Source organism: Sinocyclocheilus anshuiensis, unplaced genomic scaffold (genome assembly GCF_001515605.1).
Source record: "Sinocyclocheilus anshuiensis isolate Anshui unplaced genomic scaffold, SAMN03320099.WGS_v1.1 scaffold694, whole genome shotgun sequence".
Taxonomy (NCBI): Eukaryota; Metazoa; Chordata; class Actinopteri; order Cypriniformes; family Cyprinidae; genus Sinocyclocheilus; species Sinocyclocheilus anshuiensis.
The window spans coordinates 311761-332436 of NW_015542477.1; the positions used below are offsets into that span (position 1 = coordinate 311761).

At 35.6% G+C, this 20676-nt stretch overlaps 1 protein-coding gene across 2 annotated transcripts in view; it reads right to left on the reverse strand.

Moving 5' to 3' along the window:
- LOC107693913 (glutamate receptor ionotropic, kainate 1-like) overlaps positions 1-20676 on the reverse strand; it is a 65615-nt gene that overhangs the window by 12549 nt on the left and 32390 nt on the right. For both annotated transcript variants that reach the window (XM_016493456.1, XM_016493455.1), the window contains 6 exons: positions 10912-11019; positions 10627-10671; positions 8684-8791; positions 6757-6960; positions 5232-5455; positions 3030-3148 (listed from right to left, as the gene is read on the reverse strand). In XM_016493456.1, coding sequence (XP_016348942.1) covers positions 3030-3148; positions 5232-5455; positions 6757-6960; positions 8684-8791; positions 10627-10671; positions 10912-11019 — 808 coding nt within the window. The remainder of the gene's footprint in view (positions 1-3029; positions 3149-5231; positions 5456-6756; positions 6961-8683; positions 8792-10626; positions 10672-10911; positions 11020-20676) is intronic.

Here is a 20676-nt window from a genome sequence, read left to right on the forward strand (position 1 = left end):
TACAGGCAAGCAGACGAGCCCAGAACGTAATGCGTTAAATTGCACGTTAAACATTTTCCTCCCATAGAAAATCATTATTAATAAAACACGTAATGTAGCTTAATGAACAAAGACAATTATATAAAAGAGCTGTAGACAGTTTATTCTATATGGAAAAACGCTTAACGCGAAACTGTGCGTTTTGCGTTTATTCTGGGCTCACCTGCTTGCCTGTACATATTAGTTATGTATATTAATAATGTAGAGGAGCATACTGAGTTTGGCCTTTTTAGTCCATTATGCCACATCATGCCACGTTTTGCGGTATGGGAGGAAAATACTATATACATATTCATTATATTAATAAATTGTATATTTAATTTGATATTTTAATAGCATCTTAATACATTAAGCCATGTTAAGTGTTTATGTTTTTCTACAGGAGGAAAACGCTCAACGAGAGACTTTGTGCATTGCGTTCATATTCTGCTGTTTTGTGGCCACGGATTTGCGGGTCTTGTCTTTTTCTTGCAGGACCATGTACGTTATAGTAGACTAAATTAGTTTTAATCGTTTAATCACCACCACGCCGTCTTGTCTCCATTGGCAACACGCACGATTTGTGTCGATTGCAAGTGAGGTCACAGGTAGCGGAGAGTGCAAGTGACATTGTAATTTAGTTTATTTTTTATTGTCTTCACCACCTGGCTACTGTTGTAAAATGTTGAGAGATTCAAACAAAAAGTAATCAATAAATAGAACAAAATAAAAAATATAAAAGACTGCAAGTGATGTCACTTGCGGAAGCGCAAGTGTCTGAGAGTGCAAGTCCTAGAATGCAAGTCTGAGAGTGCAAGTCTGAGTGTGCAAGTGCAAGTCTGCAGCCAGACCCTTCTCGGAAGACCAGCTAAAACCATTTTTTTTAGCAGGGCTAATCCATGATTTTGACCTTTCAGTGATGCTTATGCTAATAAATCCCTTTGAAAGATAAAAACATTTTTACATTAGCCACCTGGGGAGCAAGAGCTCACTGACAGACACCATGAGGTGTGTTTGTTCCTTTGAAAATGCTGTCTGTTTTGCTACTCTCAGATAATTAGCATAGCTAAATGCTAACTACTGACCTATGTCTTACTCTTAAATGGCATGGAGAGAACACAACTGTCAATCATAGTCCTGATTTTATCACAGTGTAAGATGAGATCACAAAAAAAAAGAGGAAAATCATCCGGACAGCTGACGAAACCCCAAACAGAACAGCAGAGGCTAAACTTTGAATAATCCTCTTAAATATTGCTCTGTCAGCTTAATGACAAACACAAACAGCAACTATTTATCGTATTTTCTCACTGCTTTTCTGCTGTTGGCTAATAGGTACAACCCTGCATGCTATAATTGATGAGATGTTTCAAAAAGATGTCAAGGTTATTTCAGTAACCTCATGTAGGAGGTTTAGCTGTGGTAGGTAATAATGCAAATACACACACACACACACACACACACACACACACACACACACACACACACACACACGCACACAAGATGAATACTTAACTAATCAGCTCAATTAACACTATGAACGTGTGTGGGTTTCAAAAAGCTTGTTGATCCTATTTAGGGGTCCATGTCATAAATATATTTGATCACTTTTTATGATAATGTTAGCCAAGGTTTCTTGCACCAACAAATCTAATCAGTTTTACATGACCATTTTTCACTCTGTCTGACCTTTAGAACTGAATTAGGATTAACCTGTTATTTGCTACTGTACCTTTAAGATTTTCGATTTTGTAAGTAAACACCCTCTTCTACATCAGTGCTATTTATTTTCATGCTGAAATGTTTAGATATTCATCTTATATTATGAATAGAAACCAGTTTAACATTATTTTGTTTAATAACTTAAATTTTTTCTGCTTCTTTCTAAAATCAGGTGTAAAATGTGTTTTCATATATAATCTTAAATATGCTGCAATTTAAAAACAAGAAATTATTTCATTCTAATTTAGTTTATGAATCCAGCATATGTCACCAGAGAGAAAAATAAAAAAATATATATAAAAATGAACCTATGATCAAATCACAAAATAGATAGGACGGATTTTCCTTTCATGTCACATTTAATATTTTTCTCTCACAGTATAAATTGATTTTTATACTTGAAAGAGGAACATCACATTTGGAGATTCTTGTCATCAACAAGTTTGAGAAGCCCTGTGTTAATATCTGTTTGACAGATTTGGAACTTCCAATGTTTTCACGATACAACAAGTGTTATAATTCACAAACAAATGCAAATTTGAATATTTCATGATATGACCTGCTTTAAGTATAATGAACCCTAACATCCACCAGTGACACAAAATGCCCACATCTGCACTCCACCACTTTTCTGTCAAATTCCCGTTAGCGGCCCTTCTTCATGGCTGAGCGGTTGTTCTGATGTAAATAAAATTTATCTAATATTTCAGAAGAAAACTCTTTGTAACGTGAGGTCAGACTATGCTGCATAATGATTTGTCTGGTTCTCCCGTGCTCATTAAAACTGCTCTTGGCGTTTCACACTTTTCTGCACACCTGACAGGTCATCCATTTAGTTTCATACCTTCTGTAGCGGAACCTACAAGCCTCTCCTCACTAGCATCAGATCCATTACACCAGAGGAAATCCAACTAAAAGTTTGCAAGCCAGAACAAAAATCTGTTTTATAACTGGATGTGACTTATAACTGTGCCAGTGTCTGTTGCCATCTTTATACAACTACAATTCCCTACTGTATGAATGTCATTGCATAACAAATCTCAAACCCCCCTAAAAGCACTTAACAACTCTTTCTTTTCTGAACATTTTGATCTATTCATTTCAACCAGCTGATCTCAAGGTGATTTTTTAGTGAATGTATAATGTCCCTCAAGCTCACCTCACACAGATGTAGCAGAGCAGCCACAGTGCTTGTGCCGTTTTTCTTGATCTAAATAAATGCCACTTGGTTCAATGTTTTTTGTCAGCTATAACAATGCAGCAGTCTTGAAGTGTTTTGTGTGACATACCTTGACGCATTAGAGCCGCAACACCAAACCATAAACTATTCAACAGTGTGAAGTTGTTCTCAACCACTTCAGAAGACGGGTTGCAGGGGTGAGGGTTATACCATTCATATGGTGTGAACCTGCCAAGAGTCAAAGAAAACAGCTTTACACAGGAAAAAAAAATGCAGACAACACAGAAAACTGAGTATTAATACTGCGCTTGAGAGGCTGCATGTTTGGTGATTTCTAAACTGCTTTCGCAGAACAGCTAAAAATGGTCTTCTTGCTACAGGCTATCAATAACTTCTCCAACCAAAGCTTAATAAACATCTTGTTTTATGGGAAAACTTTCCAGTGTTTCAATCTCTACGGTTACCAAACGAAGAGAGAGCTGGAAAAGGAATCTTAAGTTTAACTGCAATGTGCGTTTACATTAACCAATTTAAATGTTAATTAAAAGTTTTTATTCCTGTAAAAAAGGGCTGTCAATTTATAATGCAAATGCAAATTTAATGGGACTAATTATAAAATTATTTTAATTAAAATGATTAAATTAATTATTAAAATAAAAAATAGCCATAAAAACTCTAAATGTTTATTTACTGAAAAAAAAAGCAGTTTTTTTTTTGCCTGTATTTAGAATTTCATTGCATTGTTTAAGGGTCAACGGAAATGTCCGTACAATTAATAGATGTCCTGGCAGAAAATTACCAGTGTTTCTTTAATTACCTGTAAAAAAAAAAATATATATTACTTAATAGCGCTGTCAATTTAACATATAAACCTGTGATTAAAAGTATATATATATTGAATTACTTTTAGTACACAACTTCTTGTAATGTTTATTCACTGCTCTTGTCTGCATCTAGATTACCAATATAATGTCAATTAACTGTTTTTTATTCCTGTAAAAATTCACAAAAATATTATTTATATGGATGCCAATTTAATATGTAAATTTACTGTGACTAATTCTAAAAGATTAATAAATATAAATATTTTATATTAATAAACAAGACCAATAAATAAATAACAAACAAGCTTTTTGAACACAAATTGCTGTAATGTTTATTCATTGCATTTGTCTGCCTTGAGCACTGTTGCATCACATATTTTTTTAATCAATACTTTTCCATCTTTTTTTTTAATACAGTGCTGGAAGCCAAAAAGGCAAACAACTGGCGGAAATTTCATTTTGAAAGTGATTACAGTTACACAAGAACATCTGAAAGACACATTCTCCATTCTACCACTCAATAATTGGGTCATTTATAAAACCCTCATGGTGAATCGATGCTTGATCAGAACGCATCACAAGACTCATTTGTCATGCCTCACGGTGTGTAGAATCTCACTCAATAAACTGCTACTATCAAAGCTGCCAAATTTCAAGATCACAGTTTAAAAGCCCCCCAGCAGACTGTATCTGTGAACAAATGGGTCATTCAGTGCAGATGAACCCACACTAACTCGGACACCCCACCAGATGACCATTTAAAGAGTCTGATTGGACAGCATTTTCATTGGCCATCTGCATTTTAATTGAACCAACCAATCATCTGGCTCTGATGGGGTAGTGTGGCATGCTTGATATTCTCTTTAGGCAGACGTGGACATCTGCCCAATGCTTATGAACTGGGCTTCAATACAGACACAAACTTGTACTCCCTCATACAAAATACAAAACATTGCTAACTGAGAAAGTGCATTATGTATTTATTGAGGAAAAAGTGCATCTGGACAACCATGACTGAAATTTTTACATCATTAATCTATATTCCGACAGCAATATAACAAAGTCTGGGCGCTGTGCTTATTACTTATTGATCTGTTTCAAGATCAAATCAGCATTTTAATTCTGGCGTCTCATAAGCGCAGTGATATGATATGAGAGAAATACACTGCTTTAAATGCACTCACACAAAGAAACGTGATATCTATCGGCACACTCTGCAAAACAGCTTTAAATTTTAAATCAGAGGGCGCAAAAACTTCTTGACAGCTTCAAAGAGATGTACGATGTTCCCTTAAGCTGCAGATAACAGCAATATTCTTCAAATAACAGCCTGATAATGTGTCTTCACATGTGATGTCAAACTATAAAACATTTGAAGACATTTTTTGAACAATTGGGTCAGTGTTCCTAGATCTGAAACCCAATTTGCACATTTGCTTTGCTATATTTCCAAGAAGCAAATGTTAAACCAAAACGTTCATCCATACCTGGCTATCACAAAGAGCACACAGCTCACTCCAAGACAGGCCAGCAGCACGTACATCCAGATATCCGGGGTGAGGGGGTTGAGGAAGGAGAAGACACCTGGATTGGTGCCGTTTGGTTTGCGGTACAGTATGCTGATGCCCAGGGTCATGAAGGGTTTGGAGAAGTCAATAACTTTCTCTCTGACATAAGTGATGGTCAGTGGAGCCACAGCCAGGTCAGCTATCTGGTTAAGGGGACAAAAAGAAGTTTACAAGACGACAAGAACTCATTTTGACTGCTGGGAAGAAAATGCAGATAGATGCAGATAATATTGGAGTTCAGTCACTGAGATACAAACAAGTGATGCCTGTGGGGATGAATCCCACAATCTGTTTGATGCTTCCTGTTGTTTTGTGAAGCTCATTTAAACAAAAGATGTGCAAAAAGGCTCTTTTATAGATTTGTATTCCTACTATACTGATAAATACTGCAAAGACACTGGGGGTTGACGAAGGTAATTAAAAACAAAATCTATGTAGAAGTATTCATAATCAATTTAAAACAGACTTTTTACAGCCAGATGAAAGCACAAATGCTGTTTTATATTAAAAAATATCTAATCAATTTTACAAAGTAAAAGATCTTGATGTATTGCATACACAAATGTAGTCTTCCTACCAAAGCTTTAGACTACTTAAACTTTTGGTAAATAAACATAATCAAGCAAATTAAACCAAACATGAAACAAAACATAATTCTTAGCTCTTCTAAATTGCCTGTGAAGAGCCAAGTTACAAAAACATCCATTAGAAACTGAAATTTCTTGGTTAATCAGAGTATTAAAGGGATAGTTCACCCCAAATTAAAAATTCTCTCACCCTCATGTCGTTCCAAACCTGTAAGACCTCCGTTCATCTTCAGAACACAAATTAAGATAGTTTTGATGAAATCTGAGAGCTTTCTGATCCTCCATAGACAGCAACGCAGCTACCATGTTCAAGGCTCACTAAGCTAGTAAGGGCATCATTAAAATAGTCCATGTGACATCAGTGGTTCAACCATAATTTTATTAAGCTACAAGAATACTTTTTGTGCGCAAAGAAAACAAAAATAATGACTTTATTCAACAATTTCTTCTCTTCATGTCAGTCTTCGACGCGCATTCACAATAGTACCACTGATGTCACATGGATTATTTTAATCATGTCCTTACTTCCTTTCTGGGCCTTGAACGTGGTTACTTGCATTGCTGTCTATGCAGGGTCAGAAAGCTCTCGGATTTAATCAAAAATATCTTAATTTGTGTTCAGAAGATGAACGAAGGTCTTACGGGGTTGGAACGACATGAGGGTGAGTAATTAATGACAGAATTATTAATCATTTTTGGGTTAACTATACCTTTAACAGTCAAGTCGTGGTCTCTAAATAGTGAGATCTAAACTGAAATATAGTGGAAGGCAGAAGGTCATTTACAAAGGCTGCATTTGGATGGTATGATCGAAAGACCTTGAACATTTTTGTAAAGCATCATGGGAGATCACTCACATGATCGATTAGTTCCCGCACCATGCCGTTCCATTCGCCTTTGTCATTCTGAGCTCCATATTTCCCATCAGAAACCAGCCTGACTTCGTAAGTGAATCCCAGGATGTTCGACAGCTCTTTTAGCAGGTCTAGACAGTAGCCTTCGAAGCGATCGTTCCCATACAGCACCTTGTCAGACTTCTTATACATAACGTAAGGGTTTTCCTGTTCACAAGATAAATTCACAAGCAATGATGCAGTTGGTAAAATGTATTATACTTGATTTAAATATGTCACAAAGGCAAAGTTAGCTGGGCAGATGAGAGTCAAAAACCAATTAAAAAACAAATGTAAAAAGTAGTTTTGTAAATACTAAAAATTGTATATATAATAGTGCCGTCAAACAATTTATCACGATTATTTGCATCCAAAAAGTTTGTGTTTACATAATATACAGTATGTGCGTAATGCAGGGGTGACCCCGAATACTCGACGATTCGATGCTTCGATAGGAGGATCCCGATTCGACTACCAATCTCACAGTCGAATATTCGCAGAGGTGTTATGATCATACCATTTTGGCTATAGGTGCTCAAATGTCTGATTTCACATAGAACTACCGGTTTTCTCCCAAAGTTAATATACAGCCTATTAAGATAATGCTGTAAATAAGAATCTGAAAAGAAAGAAGCTTTAAATAAATATTTTAATGTGCGTGAATAAATCCAACCACCCCTAAAGTTTCACTTTCCATAACCCGTGACCGACAGAGAAGCATCTTGGCAGCCGGGATTTAAATCTTTAACAAGACTCAAATTGACACAGGCAGAGTGAAAGACTGGATTTTTTCGATCAGGTAGGGTACAAGTGATTTCAAAACATTTCAGCCGGTTTATATATATATTGTGTATATATTATTTATCTCGTATAAGATGCATTTGGTTGAGTTGCACTGCAGTAAAGCGCTTCATTATAGTACTACGGTGATTATCTTTTCAGCGCGCAGCGCGAGCAGGACAAACAACAATGTATAATATTAATAACTATGACTGGGACTGTCATATACATAACATTGTAATGAGAACACTAATACAATAAAACACTGTGAATTTTTAGAGTTTAGTTGCCGTGTTTCTGCACGTTGTTGCGTGAAGAACGCGTCCACAAAAGGAGTTCATTCAGAGCCGCGCAGACACGTTCATGTGCATTCGGGGCATTTTGTGCAGATAAATTATGAATTAAATCCCACTGATTAAAAACCTGCAATCAAATACTTTATTCTACTGGTCATCTTCAGCGCGCACAGCTCAAAACAAAAATGCAGAACATTAACATTATAATGAGAGCACTATTAAATAAAAATTACATAAAAAATGTTTTACGTCTGACTTGACTCTTGTTAATGTATTTTGCCCCCCACCCCCAAACACATGATTTGACTATCAGTCGACTATCGGCAAGATTCGAAAATTCCGATTCGACTACGAAAATCCTTAGTTGGGGACACCCCTAGCGTAATGTGTATATTTGTTATGTATATATAAATACACACACATGCATGTATATATTTAAGAAAAATATGTTATGTTTATATATTAAATATATTTATATATAATATAAATTACATGAATATAAATATATGCATTTAAATACATGTAAATATTTTCAAAATATATACTGTATGTGTGTGTATTTATACATACATAATAAATATACACATTACGCACATACGTAAACAAAAACTTTTATTTTGGATACGATTAATCATGATTAATCATTTGACAGCACTAACATATAGTTCTATTTTTCCTCATGCATATACAATTATATTGCTAAAAACTAAATTTGGTGCACCAGTGAAACTATTCACAGGGTGAATACAAATTTGAACTACTGAAAAAGTTGGTTTACATAAATGAGGGAGTGAAATTGTAAGTTATAAGTTTACCAGGATTGTGGTGACGATAAGCGTTCTGTTAGCCATAGAGTCTGTGATGTTTTTGCTTTCTTTCATCTCAGTCAGTTTGAGGCCGGTATAAGAGTTCCATACTCCAATCTAACAATACAGTAAAAATTACAAGGCATGAAGAACATGAGTCTCTGTTTCTGAGATCACAATAAAAGAGGGACAGGCTTTATCAGTGAAGACTCATAAAATAGGTCAGGAAAGGAAAGGGAAAGAATAAAAACTAAATGAAAGAAAATTCTAGGTCTAATCCATTTGATTGTAAAGCACTCCTTTACTGCCCAATAAAACCCAGTAAAGCACTCAGCTACCCTATTTAATGCATGGTCTACAAATTATGAATGATTTTGATGCATTAATTATTAAATCACACAGGAAAAAAAATGCACTCTTACTTTTTACCTGAACAAAACATCAACATTTTTAAAGAGTTACACATTTGTCCACTAAAATAGAAGATCATAGTAAATATTCTTAATGCATCACACTTGAAAGCCATGCTGAATTGATGTTGTCATAAATAGGAAACACAATGACATATAAAGATGGAAGTCAAAAAAGATTATGAGAAATGCAATAGTTCTCTAGAAATAAAAGTGTGAAACTTTACTAATCCACTTGCTAACCAAATATATATAATACCATTCAAATTATTTCTGAAGGATCGTGTGAAACTGAAAGCTGGAGTAATGTCTGCTTAATGAAGCAGAAAACGTTCTTTCCAACAATTCTGCAAACAAAACAATGTCATCAGGATATGTTGTATTTTAAATGGAACTACTTTTACAATAAATAAAGAGGATTTTATTGTTTGACAAGCTTGAGGAGTTTGATATCTTAAAAAAATATGATCACAAAAGAAGATATTACCTGATACACCCTCAGTCTTATTTAAACTACAAACTGCATTAGAGGAATCAAATTATTCTTTATCTTTTGAGAAAAGAGTGAAAAGCTTATTCACGAAATAAAAAGTTAAAAAGGTAATTGCGACTTTTTATCTCACAATTCTGAGTTTTCTCAAAACTGCGAGATTATATTGTGCAATTCTGTTTTTTTCACAAGTCTGAATTGTGAGATATAAACATGCTTTAAAAATATATAAGTTTGCAATTATCTTCTTTAATTTTTTACTCTGTAAATGAAAATCTGTTTCCATTAAAATCAACACTTTGCACACTTTTGTAAACCTGTTGCCAAATTACTAAATAACATTTAATAAAAGCTGAATTTTCAATTCTAAGGATCTAAAGGGTAGAAAGTGGTTTGAAAAGCTAAATTATGACAGTTTTTGACACGCTAATTTGACTAACATTATACAGGATCTTAAAATAAAATAATAATTAAAAGTATGATATGATCCCTTTAAAATAGGATGTCAGCAGTAAAGGAATTAAACCAAACTTGCTTTTCTCTGCTTAATAAACCCTTTGTTAACACAAGCATAATCTAGTGCATGTTTATGTATGGCACTTGTCACACAGCTCATATGAGTCTGAAATGAGCGACTTATTCAAATGAATTTTAAAAGTAGATTAGAGCTGCTCTCTAAATATCTGCCCGTGGATTAATGCACGTTTTTCTGCACGCCTGAGCAGGCTTGTATGGAGATGTGTTACTTACTGAAGCACAAAGCATTGCAGAAAATGCAATGCTGGAAATTTTACAGTGCTGGATATTGAGTATGGTGATTTAAATGTCATAACTATAACTGGCACACAGTATGCATCTCAGCGAGACATTCTGGCAGAAGTGACTGGCAGCGATCACTTTCCATAAGGAAGTGAAGGGATTTCTGCAGGGAGAGGGAAGCCGATGAAAGGGAACTGGGTTTACTGAAGTGAATTTCACACAGGGGAGGAAATCCAAGCTCTCCACAGGTCTTAATCACGAACTCAGGGAATGAAACCAAGACTGGAACAAACCTTTGTCCATAATTTAGTAGGTTGTGATGCAGCATCAGCCGCTCGCTTTTAGGAAGAATTGAAGAGTTGTGTAGTCAGCATGGGAGCAACAAGGTCAATACAAATGATCTGGATAATCAATAGGTCTGCTTTGAGAAAAACATTCAAAAGTCCACTCACAGGGAATTTATTTAATCTATACTGAACTACATAAAGAAACTCAATTCAAGGTTTCCAGTCATTTCTGCTGCTGTGGAAATCATATCACTGAACGTCTCTCATCGGCATCCAGCTAAGCTGACTCACCTTTGCTGTGCCATCCTCCTTGAGGCTGATGAGGTCTAAGTTGAACTCTTTCCGCAGACCATCAGTCTTGTTAAGGACTATCCGTCCTGTCAAACCATCCCATTGGGCCTGAGGCACAAAAACAGTATACAATGAGAATGATGCACAACATCGGTTTTACTGCTGTGTCTTTCAATCATAGTGGTAATGGAATATTATGCAGCCTTGGGGCATGTGTGTTTGTTAACAAAAAAAACAGTTTCAACTAAACATTTTGCTGGTCAGTTAAATTTTAGTAGAATGGACTATTGTGAAGATAAATAGAGTTTAAACATGAACACTTGGATCATGTGCTTTAGGTTTGCCCAATGATAAATAAACTGTAAATTAATGTATTATATCTCAAGTTTTACCGTGGGGAAAAAGCAGCACTTACTCTAATATAAGGGAAAATAGCAATATTTAAATGTAACATCAGTAATAGTTAACCCAAGAATGAAAATTCTGTCATCATTTACTCACCCTCATGTCATTCCAAACCTGTATGAGTTCCTTTCTTATGTTAAACATGAAAGAAGATATTCTGAAGAATGCTGTTAATCAAATGTTTGATGGTCCCCATTGACTTCCATTGTTTTCTTCCCTACTATGGAAGTCAATGGGGACCAACAACTGTTTGGTTTTTCAAAATATCTTCTTTTGTGTTCAACATAAGAAAGAAACATATACGGGTTTGGAATGTCATGAGGGTGAGTAAATGATGACAAAATATTCATTTTTGGGTGAACTATTCCTTTAATGCAAGTGGCCACATCAAGTCAAGTAAACAATGTCTTCCATTTGTAATTCTTAATTTTATGGTGACAGTTTCATTTATAATACATCAAATCATACATTTGGGGTCCATGAGGTTTTTGTTTTTAATGTTTTCTCTCTTATGCTCACAAAGGCTGCATTTATTTGATAAAAAATAGTCAAAGTCACCTTTATTTTCTAGAGCTTTATACATTACAAAATGTGTCAGAGCAGTTTCACAGAGATAAACAGAAATATAAGAGAATCAGTTATGGAAACTCAACTATGGAGACAGTTCAGATTCTGCAGTAAAGCAGCTCTAAAAAACAATAGTGTCATTATTCAGCTCGAATCGATTTAGTACATAGAAAAACAGTAATATTGTTTAACAGTATTACAATTTTAACGTTTTTTCAAAAGATCAATGTAAATTTGAAACAGAAATCTTTTGTAACATTATAAGTGTCTTTTAATCAATTTAATGTGTCCCCGCTTAATACAAGTATTAATTTCTTTAAAAGAAAAATCTCAGTGTAGTGCACGGTGGTGTACAACATATTAAACCGATGTCTCTCCTTCAATGTTTGTGTTGTTTTTGTGCCCAAATTTGGTAACAGTATTACAAAACATCTGTGTTGTTCCTCTGTGAATAAATATAACCAGCTGGTTCTAGTTCAGCGGAAATGAGGGTCCAAACCAGCTCCTATTTGCAATATTAAAGTGTGGATGACGGGGACTGTTGTGACTTACCAAAAAACAAATCTTAGAGGTTCAACTTTATTAAAACAGGCTATACTAACTTGCTATGGTGAGTTTACATACAGTCTGACATTAATATTAAAGCCATTCTTAACAATATTAAGATGTGTCTAATGTTTGAGGATGTTTTATATTGACTTTAGCATGTATAATATACCTAAAATCAAATGATCATGTCACAGCCTTTTAATTTACTGTTACACTCAGTCACATGCAACTACTACAATTATGTGCATTACAAATGTAAGATCAGACTGTGTACTTGTAGTTTAACGGCATACTTCTAAATTAAGTTATATGTACATTTTTATATATTTTTTAAATGAATAAAAACTGATTTCACACAGATTATGACGCCAATACATCAGAGCTGTTAGGCTTCATTTTCTGAATAAATGACAAGTGCTCTTCCCTACACTGTGTGGTCAGGCCTGACTGTATATTGTTCCCAAAAGCAAAAACATCAAGCTAGCGTCATTTCATTTCCCCTAGCTTTGTTGTACCAAAAATGAGAGCAAACAATCTCAGAATTCAATCAGCTGAGGCAACTAAGGAAGAGTAATAGCTCTGTTCAAGCCCTCTCTAGCTTTGATAAGTGGGTGGGATATCAGAAAAACAGCACTTCTGTTCTCAAGGTTGCAGTGTTTCTCAGAGCACATCTCAAAATAACAGGCAACGGCTGGCCTTCAACATGTCACCAGCTCATGCCCAGGTGGATACAGCTTCACTATCCCGCAGGATACTTGGAGACTTGATGATGACCTCGATGTAAACCATTTCTACCATTTCAGGGAACTGTAATGGAGCCACTGGAGACAAGTGGTGCACTGCATAATAATGTGTTCACATATGCCAGGAATTATATAAATATATATATTTATTTTACTAATTTGTCATTTAGCTGACACTTGTCCAAAGTACCCCTGGAGCAACCCAAGTGCCTTGCTCAAGGCCAAAACATTGCTAGTGCATAGGGCATCTTCTGTGGGATTTGAACCTACAACCTTTGGGTTACACAAACCTTTAACCACTATGCTGAACCACCAGTTCTTATATACAACATACTTTTCTGAGACATCTGGCATCTATATAGATCAAGCCTGCTGGGTAGAATACTGGTCTGTTAGTGCTGACTTACTGTCATATCCACTGAATTGCAGTGGCGGTTAACAATGGTCACATGACTGGTCACTTTAAATGTCTTTGATTTGTGGGGTGAGAGAAGAAAAGCTTTTGGCCATGAAGTCAGGCTTGGATTATAAGCATTGCAAAAACAAAACAAAACAAAACAAAATGAATAAAGTAACGATTACAAATGCAAAAACATTAAAAAGCAGGAATGTGAATATTTTCTTAACATATAAACTTGCTTTAACCAGTGTAACTTCAATTACGGTTGTTGCAACATTTTATTTCTTTCTAAAAGCCAAAATGCTCTTGTGTGTATAATATGATAATGACAACACATTTCCCTTGTTTTTTTTGAGAAGCAGAGGGTGGTGACCCTAATATGTGGATCACAAACATTTTTAGTGCCAAAAATAACATAATTATACTTATTTTTCACTTCAAACCTACAATTTGGCCGCAAGCAGGGATAAATACTGTGAAAATCTCCCTTACACGTGTGACTAGAGCTGTGGGTCTTTTATGCAGTGCCGTTTCGTCAGAATCATATGCAGTGGAATATAATCAATGCTCCTTAAATGGGGTGTAAAAACATTTTTCTTTTTTTCTGCTACAGTACAGGAGCTCCATAATTTGAAATAATATTTCACGTAATACATTCTGTAGCTTTTTCCTCATAAAAGGCAGACCCCATAAGCAAAACCACACTGATCAGCATCTCCTGCCCAACGGGTCAACATAAACAAATACTACATTTAAAGCTGTTCAGCCTTCTGTCACAGTTGATTAATCACACCGAAATTCACATTACAGTACTTAAGTGAGTGAAAATGTCTTAAATGGACAGGACAAGCAAGAAAAAGAGTAAATGAAATGAAGAGGGATTTTATTTGTCCTGGCAATCTATTTAAAACACTCCAGCATTGCTGCTGCTGTAGTTAAAGTGAAGAATTTCAATGGCCGCAGCACATATGCAGTTCACAGAAGGATGTGTTTTTGTACCCTACAACATTTCGCACATTAAGAGTGTTCCTAGCTTAGTGTCTGTAGAGAGGCCTCTTACAACACAGCGTTCTATGGCTTTAATGGGGTTGTATTACAGAGTTTATGGGTCATTAAAATGTAGCATCTGGACTCATTAGTGTTCGTCTTAGTGTTGGCATGTATAGAAAACTAACTGCACACATGCTCAACTCAAAACAAGCCTAATTAGACACTTATACATGAAGTGCGACATTTTTCAGATGCTCAGTACTTTCTCCATTCCCAGTTTAACATGTGATTTAAAGCCATTTAAAGGTTAGTTTCCTTTAAAGTGTAAACACTGTAGCTCTGTGGCATTTTCAAAACCGAGCTCTGTGTATTTGAGCAGCCCAAAAATAGCAGCATTGCCTCAACCAATAGCATGAGTTTGTGGATTTTTTGATCAATGGAGGATGGTGAAAATGTTCAAGGAAACCTGTTTGAAAACAGTCATTATGTTTACAATTTCATTTGGTGACACTAGTAGAGTATAACAATTGGGTTCTGAAAGTAAAAATCCCATTAATTTTCTCCACAGGGGAACTGATTTTGAAAGATAACTTTTAAAGATAGACCTACTGTGAGCTACAAGGCTGTTAATCAATGGCTTCTGTTGAAGCCATCAGTTCAAGTTATTTTTTAAATAAACTTTTGTTGGATAGCGAAATTCCTGGGGAAAAACTACAATGATGCTGCAATGCAGGCAATGAAAATTAACCATGATTCTGCAGAGAAATCTCCATAAATCAGAGAAGCAAATCACACCAAAAGAACACTACAGCGCCCACCCACTGCTATTATGTTTACAATTTCATTTGATGCTATTGGTGCAGAAATGACAAGCTTCAGCTTTAACATTGTTGTATGCAATGTTAGCCACATTGTTAACTTGCACCACAGAATTAGATCGCCTTTCCTTCATTGAAACCACACACCTCTCCAAAACCATTCAAAGACATGTCAACAAACCAGACAGCAAATCCAAATGTGCGAAATGACTTGCAGTTGGCCTGGTGCTAAATTTTTTGACAGGCCTTTCTGTTGTTTACAGAGTCTAGGCCTGTCACAGAGATAAGTGTGATTCCTCATGAAACCTTTTTCAGTGATATCTGTCAGGTAGTAGCGTAGGTAATAAAAAAATTGCTAACAGCAGCTTTAAGTCATGTGGTGCTCTGTGATTAAGGTGCAAACTGAGTACCAAGGACTGAGGGTTCCTAGTTCAAACACATATGGCAGACTCAAGCAGGGAAATAAATTCACCCTCTGCAGTGCTGAGCCATGCTGGGCCGCCCTCTCTCTAATGCACTGTGACACTATTCATTTTTATATATAGAAACAAAAAATCTACCATAAAGCCTCTTCCATTTCTAAAGCCAGTAACACTCCGACTGCTGAGACGCTATGCAAGTGGAACTGAAAGCATATCTAAAAATGTAACTGAAAAGCCTATTCAGAACAAACTTTCATTCCCCTCGACAGCCATTTTGTGTTATCACAGGCATTGATTTTTGTTTAGTTATTGAGTGGTGGGACACACACCCAGGGCAGGACTTACGGGGCCGGGGGCCCCTGGGCTTGAGGTTATGTTTGGGCCCCATACCTATACTACAAATGCCCTCAACTAGAACATTATTATGGAGTAACACAAAATACACAAAAATTTAAATATGCTTTCAGGTTCATATACTGTATACAATTAATAGGCAACATGTCTAGCCTAGTCAAAGTTTCGATGTAATATTAAATAGTCACTATAATACAATAAACAGGATGTGATCTCAGTTGAGAGATGTATTATTATGAAAATGTATTGTCATATCTGTGTCTTTTTATGTAAGATTCTTAAATTTAATAAATTCAATCTGAATAAATAAACATGTTGGCTATTAACAATAAAATGAAATCACTATAAACATAAACAATAGATGGATTTTGCACAAGTTATGTTAAGTTTAAATACAACATTTTAATGTAGAAATATTAAATGATTGCAAAAATGAAATTAGCTACTTTTTAAAATATGAAACTACAACCGCAAGTGGTCTTAATGAGTGAGTTGAATCCATAAATCCATCGATTTGTTTAAAATGCTAAATAAATTCACTGTAAATTAAACATAATTTTTAATTCTTAAAATTAAAGTTACAAAAGTTATTCAGTCAAGAGCAGTGAGTGATTTTGTCTTTTGCCAGGACCTGAATTTAGTTTTAGAAACAGCTTTGGTGGAAACAAATTCAGGTACAGAAATGCTGCAGAAATGGAATAAACTGTAAATTAAAAACAATAAATTCACTGTAAATTAAACATAATTTTTAATTCTTAAAATTAAAGTTACAAAAGTTATTCAGTCAAGAGCAGTGAGTGATTTTGCCTTTTGTTGTTAACTTTCATTTGTATCCTTGTGCTATTGCTAGTAACTTGTTAATTTATACTGACCATTTAATTGTCTTTTTTTTGAGTCAGAAACCATGAAACCAATAACTTTTTCTGGAGGTGTTTGCGTGGCTTCATGTGCGCGCGCTTTGGATGTGACCGTGAGCGCCCAGAAAAGTAGTTTGGAGCGCGCAAGTACCGAATGGTTTAAAAAGACTTAAAAAGACGTGCAAAAGATAAACTTTTGTGATGATGCAACACTGACCCGATTAGGCAAGTGACAGTCCTGTCAGCTGAGCGAAAGTCTTGTATGGCAGTGTGCAGCAGCTGTCTTAGTGCAGATGAGATGCGCTGATGTGAGGCAATTTTGAGAGTGAGAGCGAGAAGATGCGATACAGCTGAACCACACATGCGGTTTTCAAATTACTGACTTAATCTGACATTCTGTGTGAATTTTTTTTAACTCATCTAACCTATATTGTATATTAAATAAATGTTTGCGGGAATTTTCCAAACGTGTGAAACCTGTGAAAATGAGTAAAACCAAAATGCGCAATCCCGCACCGAGATTCAGGACAAGATTAAACATATATTCTATTATATAGAGATTTGTAAAATAAATTCACGACTTTTCCAAAGGTTTCTGGGTTTTTCATGACCGTACGAACCCAGTAAATGGCTATTTTAATTTTTTAAAATCGTTTTGATGAAATTTTTGCTCCACTTTGTGTGGAGGTAGTGAGACGGGACAAAGTCCCTGTAAGATATTAGGGTATTCTATAGTCTTTGGACAGGAGAGAGCGCTCAAAACTCTTCAGATTAATTTAGTGGAACATTAATATACAGGTGCCTCTCAATAAATTAGAATGTCGTGGAAAAGTTCATTTATTTCAGTAATTCAACTCAAATTGTGAAACTCGTGTATTAAATAAATTCAGTGCACATAATAATTTCTGACTGGCACATAACTGAACAAATGTAAATGGGTTAAGGCGGGGCCCCTGGGCTGCAGCCCATTCAAGCCCAATGGTAAGTCCGGCCATGCACACACCCCACACTCAGACATGAAGGAGGACTGTTATGACCTTTCGGTTCAAAGGCGGTGAGAGCATTCAGCAGTGATCTGGGACTTAAAAAAGATCAAAACGCAGAGGTACCAGTATCCATTTTCAGGCACCTCTGCCCTGAAAAACATGTTTTTCATCTTCAAATACATTTTTATGTAACCTACGGGTCAAAAATCTGAAAAAAGGTTGTGTAAAGTCCAAAAGAGTTCAAAAAGGCTGTCTGATAAATATTCCACAACATGTCAAGCATCATTCACACATACAGCATGATTCACATCATACAGGAGATCTATCAAACTACCTAATTTTCGACATGAGTGACTACAACTGTTGCAGATACAATGTGGACATGTCAATTGATTTGACGAAAGGTTTAATTTTATGTAATGCAGAGACTACCAACAGGATTGAAGACACTGGAGCTCAAGTGATCGTCTCCTGCAAGACACTATTTTCACTGCTCTGTATGGTTTGTTTTTATGGTTGATACAAGAAATACACATCACACTTTATAGTAAGGTAGTTGATAAATATATGTATGAGGTAGGATTAAGGGATCTAAAATATGGTCATGCAGAATAAGGCATTAATATGTGCTTTATAAGTACTTATAAGCAGCCAATATGCATGTTAGTGAATAGTGAGAATTGGTCCCTAAGCTAAAGTGTTACCGTTTTAAGTTTACAATTAGGACAGTCCACCAAAAAAAATGACAATTCTGTCATAATTTTATTATTATTATTTTTTTTCATTTTTGGGTGGAGTATCTCTCGAATTGTAATAAATGTAATTCACTGAAAACACTAAACTTGTCAAGTTGGAGATATTTTACAAGTAAAGTGTCTACAATTTTTCACTTACAATCAAATTGAAGTTTACAATTCAAATCAGTCGAATGTGTTTTGCTACATAAAGTACAATATTCTCACCTCTTTAAACAAGTTCATGAAGCGCGGGCCGTACCTCCAGGGCTTGTGTCTGTGGCACTGCAGGGAGCTCACTGTCATCTGCGTGGCCCGCTGAGACGCAACGGCAACCATGAACACTGCGTCATACATGAGCGCAGCCTCGGTCTGTGGAAGGAGAGAAGGATTTACACAGGAAACATGCTCTAAATATAATCAAACTTCATTATGCATTAATATACTGGCAGAAGGTGTTTTTTGTTTACCATTTGCACAATACTGGATATTACATAATGGTATTTAAGTTTAATATTCTTTCCATCTGATCACAGTAAGAGAGCCCCTCCCCCGCCCCCTGCCGCACGCACCTTATGTTTTTCTGGGTGTTATTCCGTGCTAAAATGTGACCTGGATGGTAAAAATAGATTTGAATAAATCTCCTGATGCTTCCTGCTTTAAGCCCTTCATGCATGTCTAATGAGGCTGAGTGTGCTAGCAGTATCTACACTGCCTTCTGGAGGACGAGCAGATTAGTCAACATCGGTGAGACTTAATCCCGGTTATTCTAACTGTGAAGGAAGGGCTTAAAGGGAGAAGTTAGGCTCCTGTTCTAGTTCTGGTAGTTCACTGACAAGCTACACAAAATCGCGTTCAAAATCGGCAATGAATCGCCTGCGATTTTATGTAGCTTGTCAGTGAACTACGGCTCTGTGTAGTAAATGCCACTTCATCTGAACGCACGTGCTGGAGATTTACTTCTAATCACAGGAGCGGCTTTACTAACGAGATGCACATGAAAATCGCATTCGATTTTTTGCACAGCCCTAGTAGCATGTTTTGTTAGTGTTGTGAAGCAGTATGCTAATGCTGGTAATAAGTTTCTACGTGCACATGATCCTGCCTCTAAAAAGTATGGTAGGTTTAGTTTTTTTTATCAAAAATAGTCAAAACGGTAATATTTTGACACATTATTACAATTTAGAATTGAAACAGATTTCTATTTTAATATATTTTAAAATGTAATTTATTCCTGTGATGGCAGAGCTGAATTTTCACCTGTCTTCAGTCACATGATCCTTCAGAAATCATTCTAAAATGCTGATTTGCTGCTCAAGATGTATTTCAATATCAATGCTACTTAATATCTTTGTGGAGACTACATTTTTTTCAGGATTTTTTTAATGAATAAAAAAGATCAGCATTTTATTTGATCAGCATTACTTTTGTAACTTTACTGTCACTTTTGATTTTGACAATTTAATGTATTTTGAAATTTTGACAATTTAATGTATCTTTGCTGAATAAAAGTAAGAATTTAATGTATTCATTGTTAAAAATAACTTGTGTGTATAACATAGTGTCAATGAAGGAATCACATGACTCACATGAAGGCATAATTCAGCTAATGGTTGCCTTTCCTTTCTTCAGCTGTTGTTTATGCCATCATCTCTTGTATTTTGCATGTAGTTCGCTAACTCACTGGTGAAGTTCACAGCACTGATCTTTATCTAACCACTGTAAAATAAACAGTCTAAAATGGGAAGTCAAATACACAGCAGACAGAGGAGAGATTGTCAGTGCTTGATCCGCTTGATTATTACAGTTTGTTTGCTGCAGTGTCTGTTTGTATGAGTTTCTTCACAAAGCAAAAATGTTATAAATATATCATTTAAAAAAAATCAACTCATTGGTTAGTTGGACAAGATCAAAGATTACAAGATCAAATAACCTATATA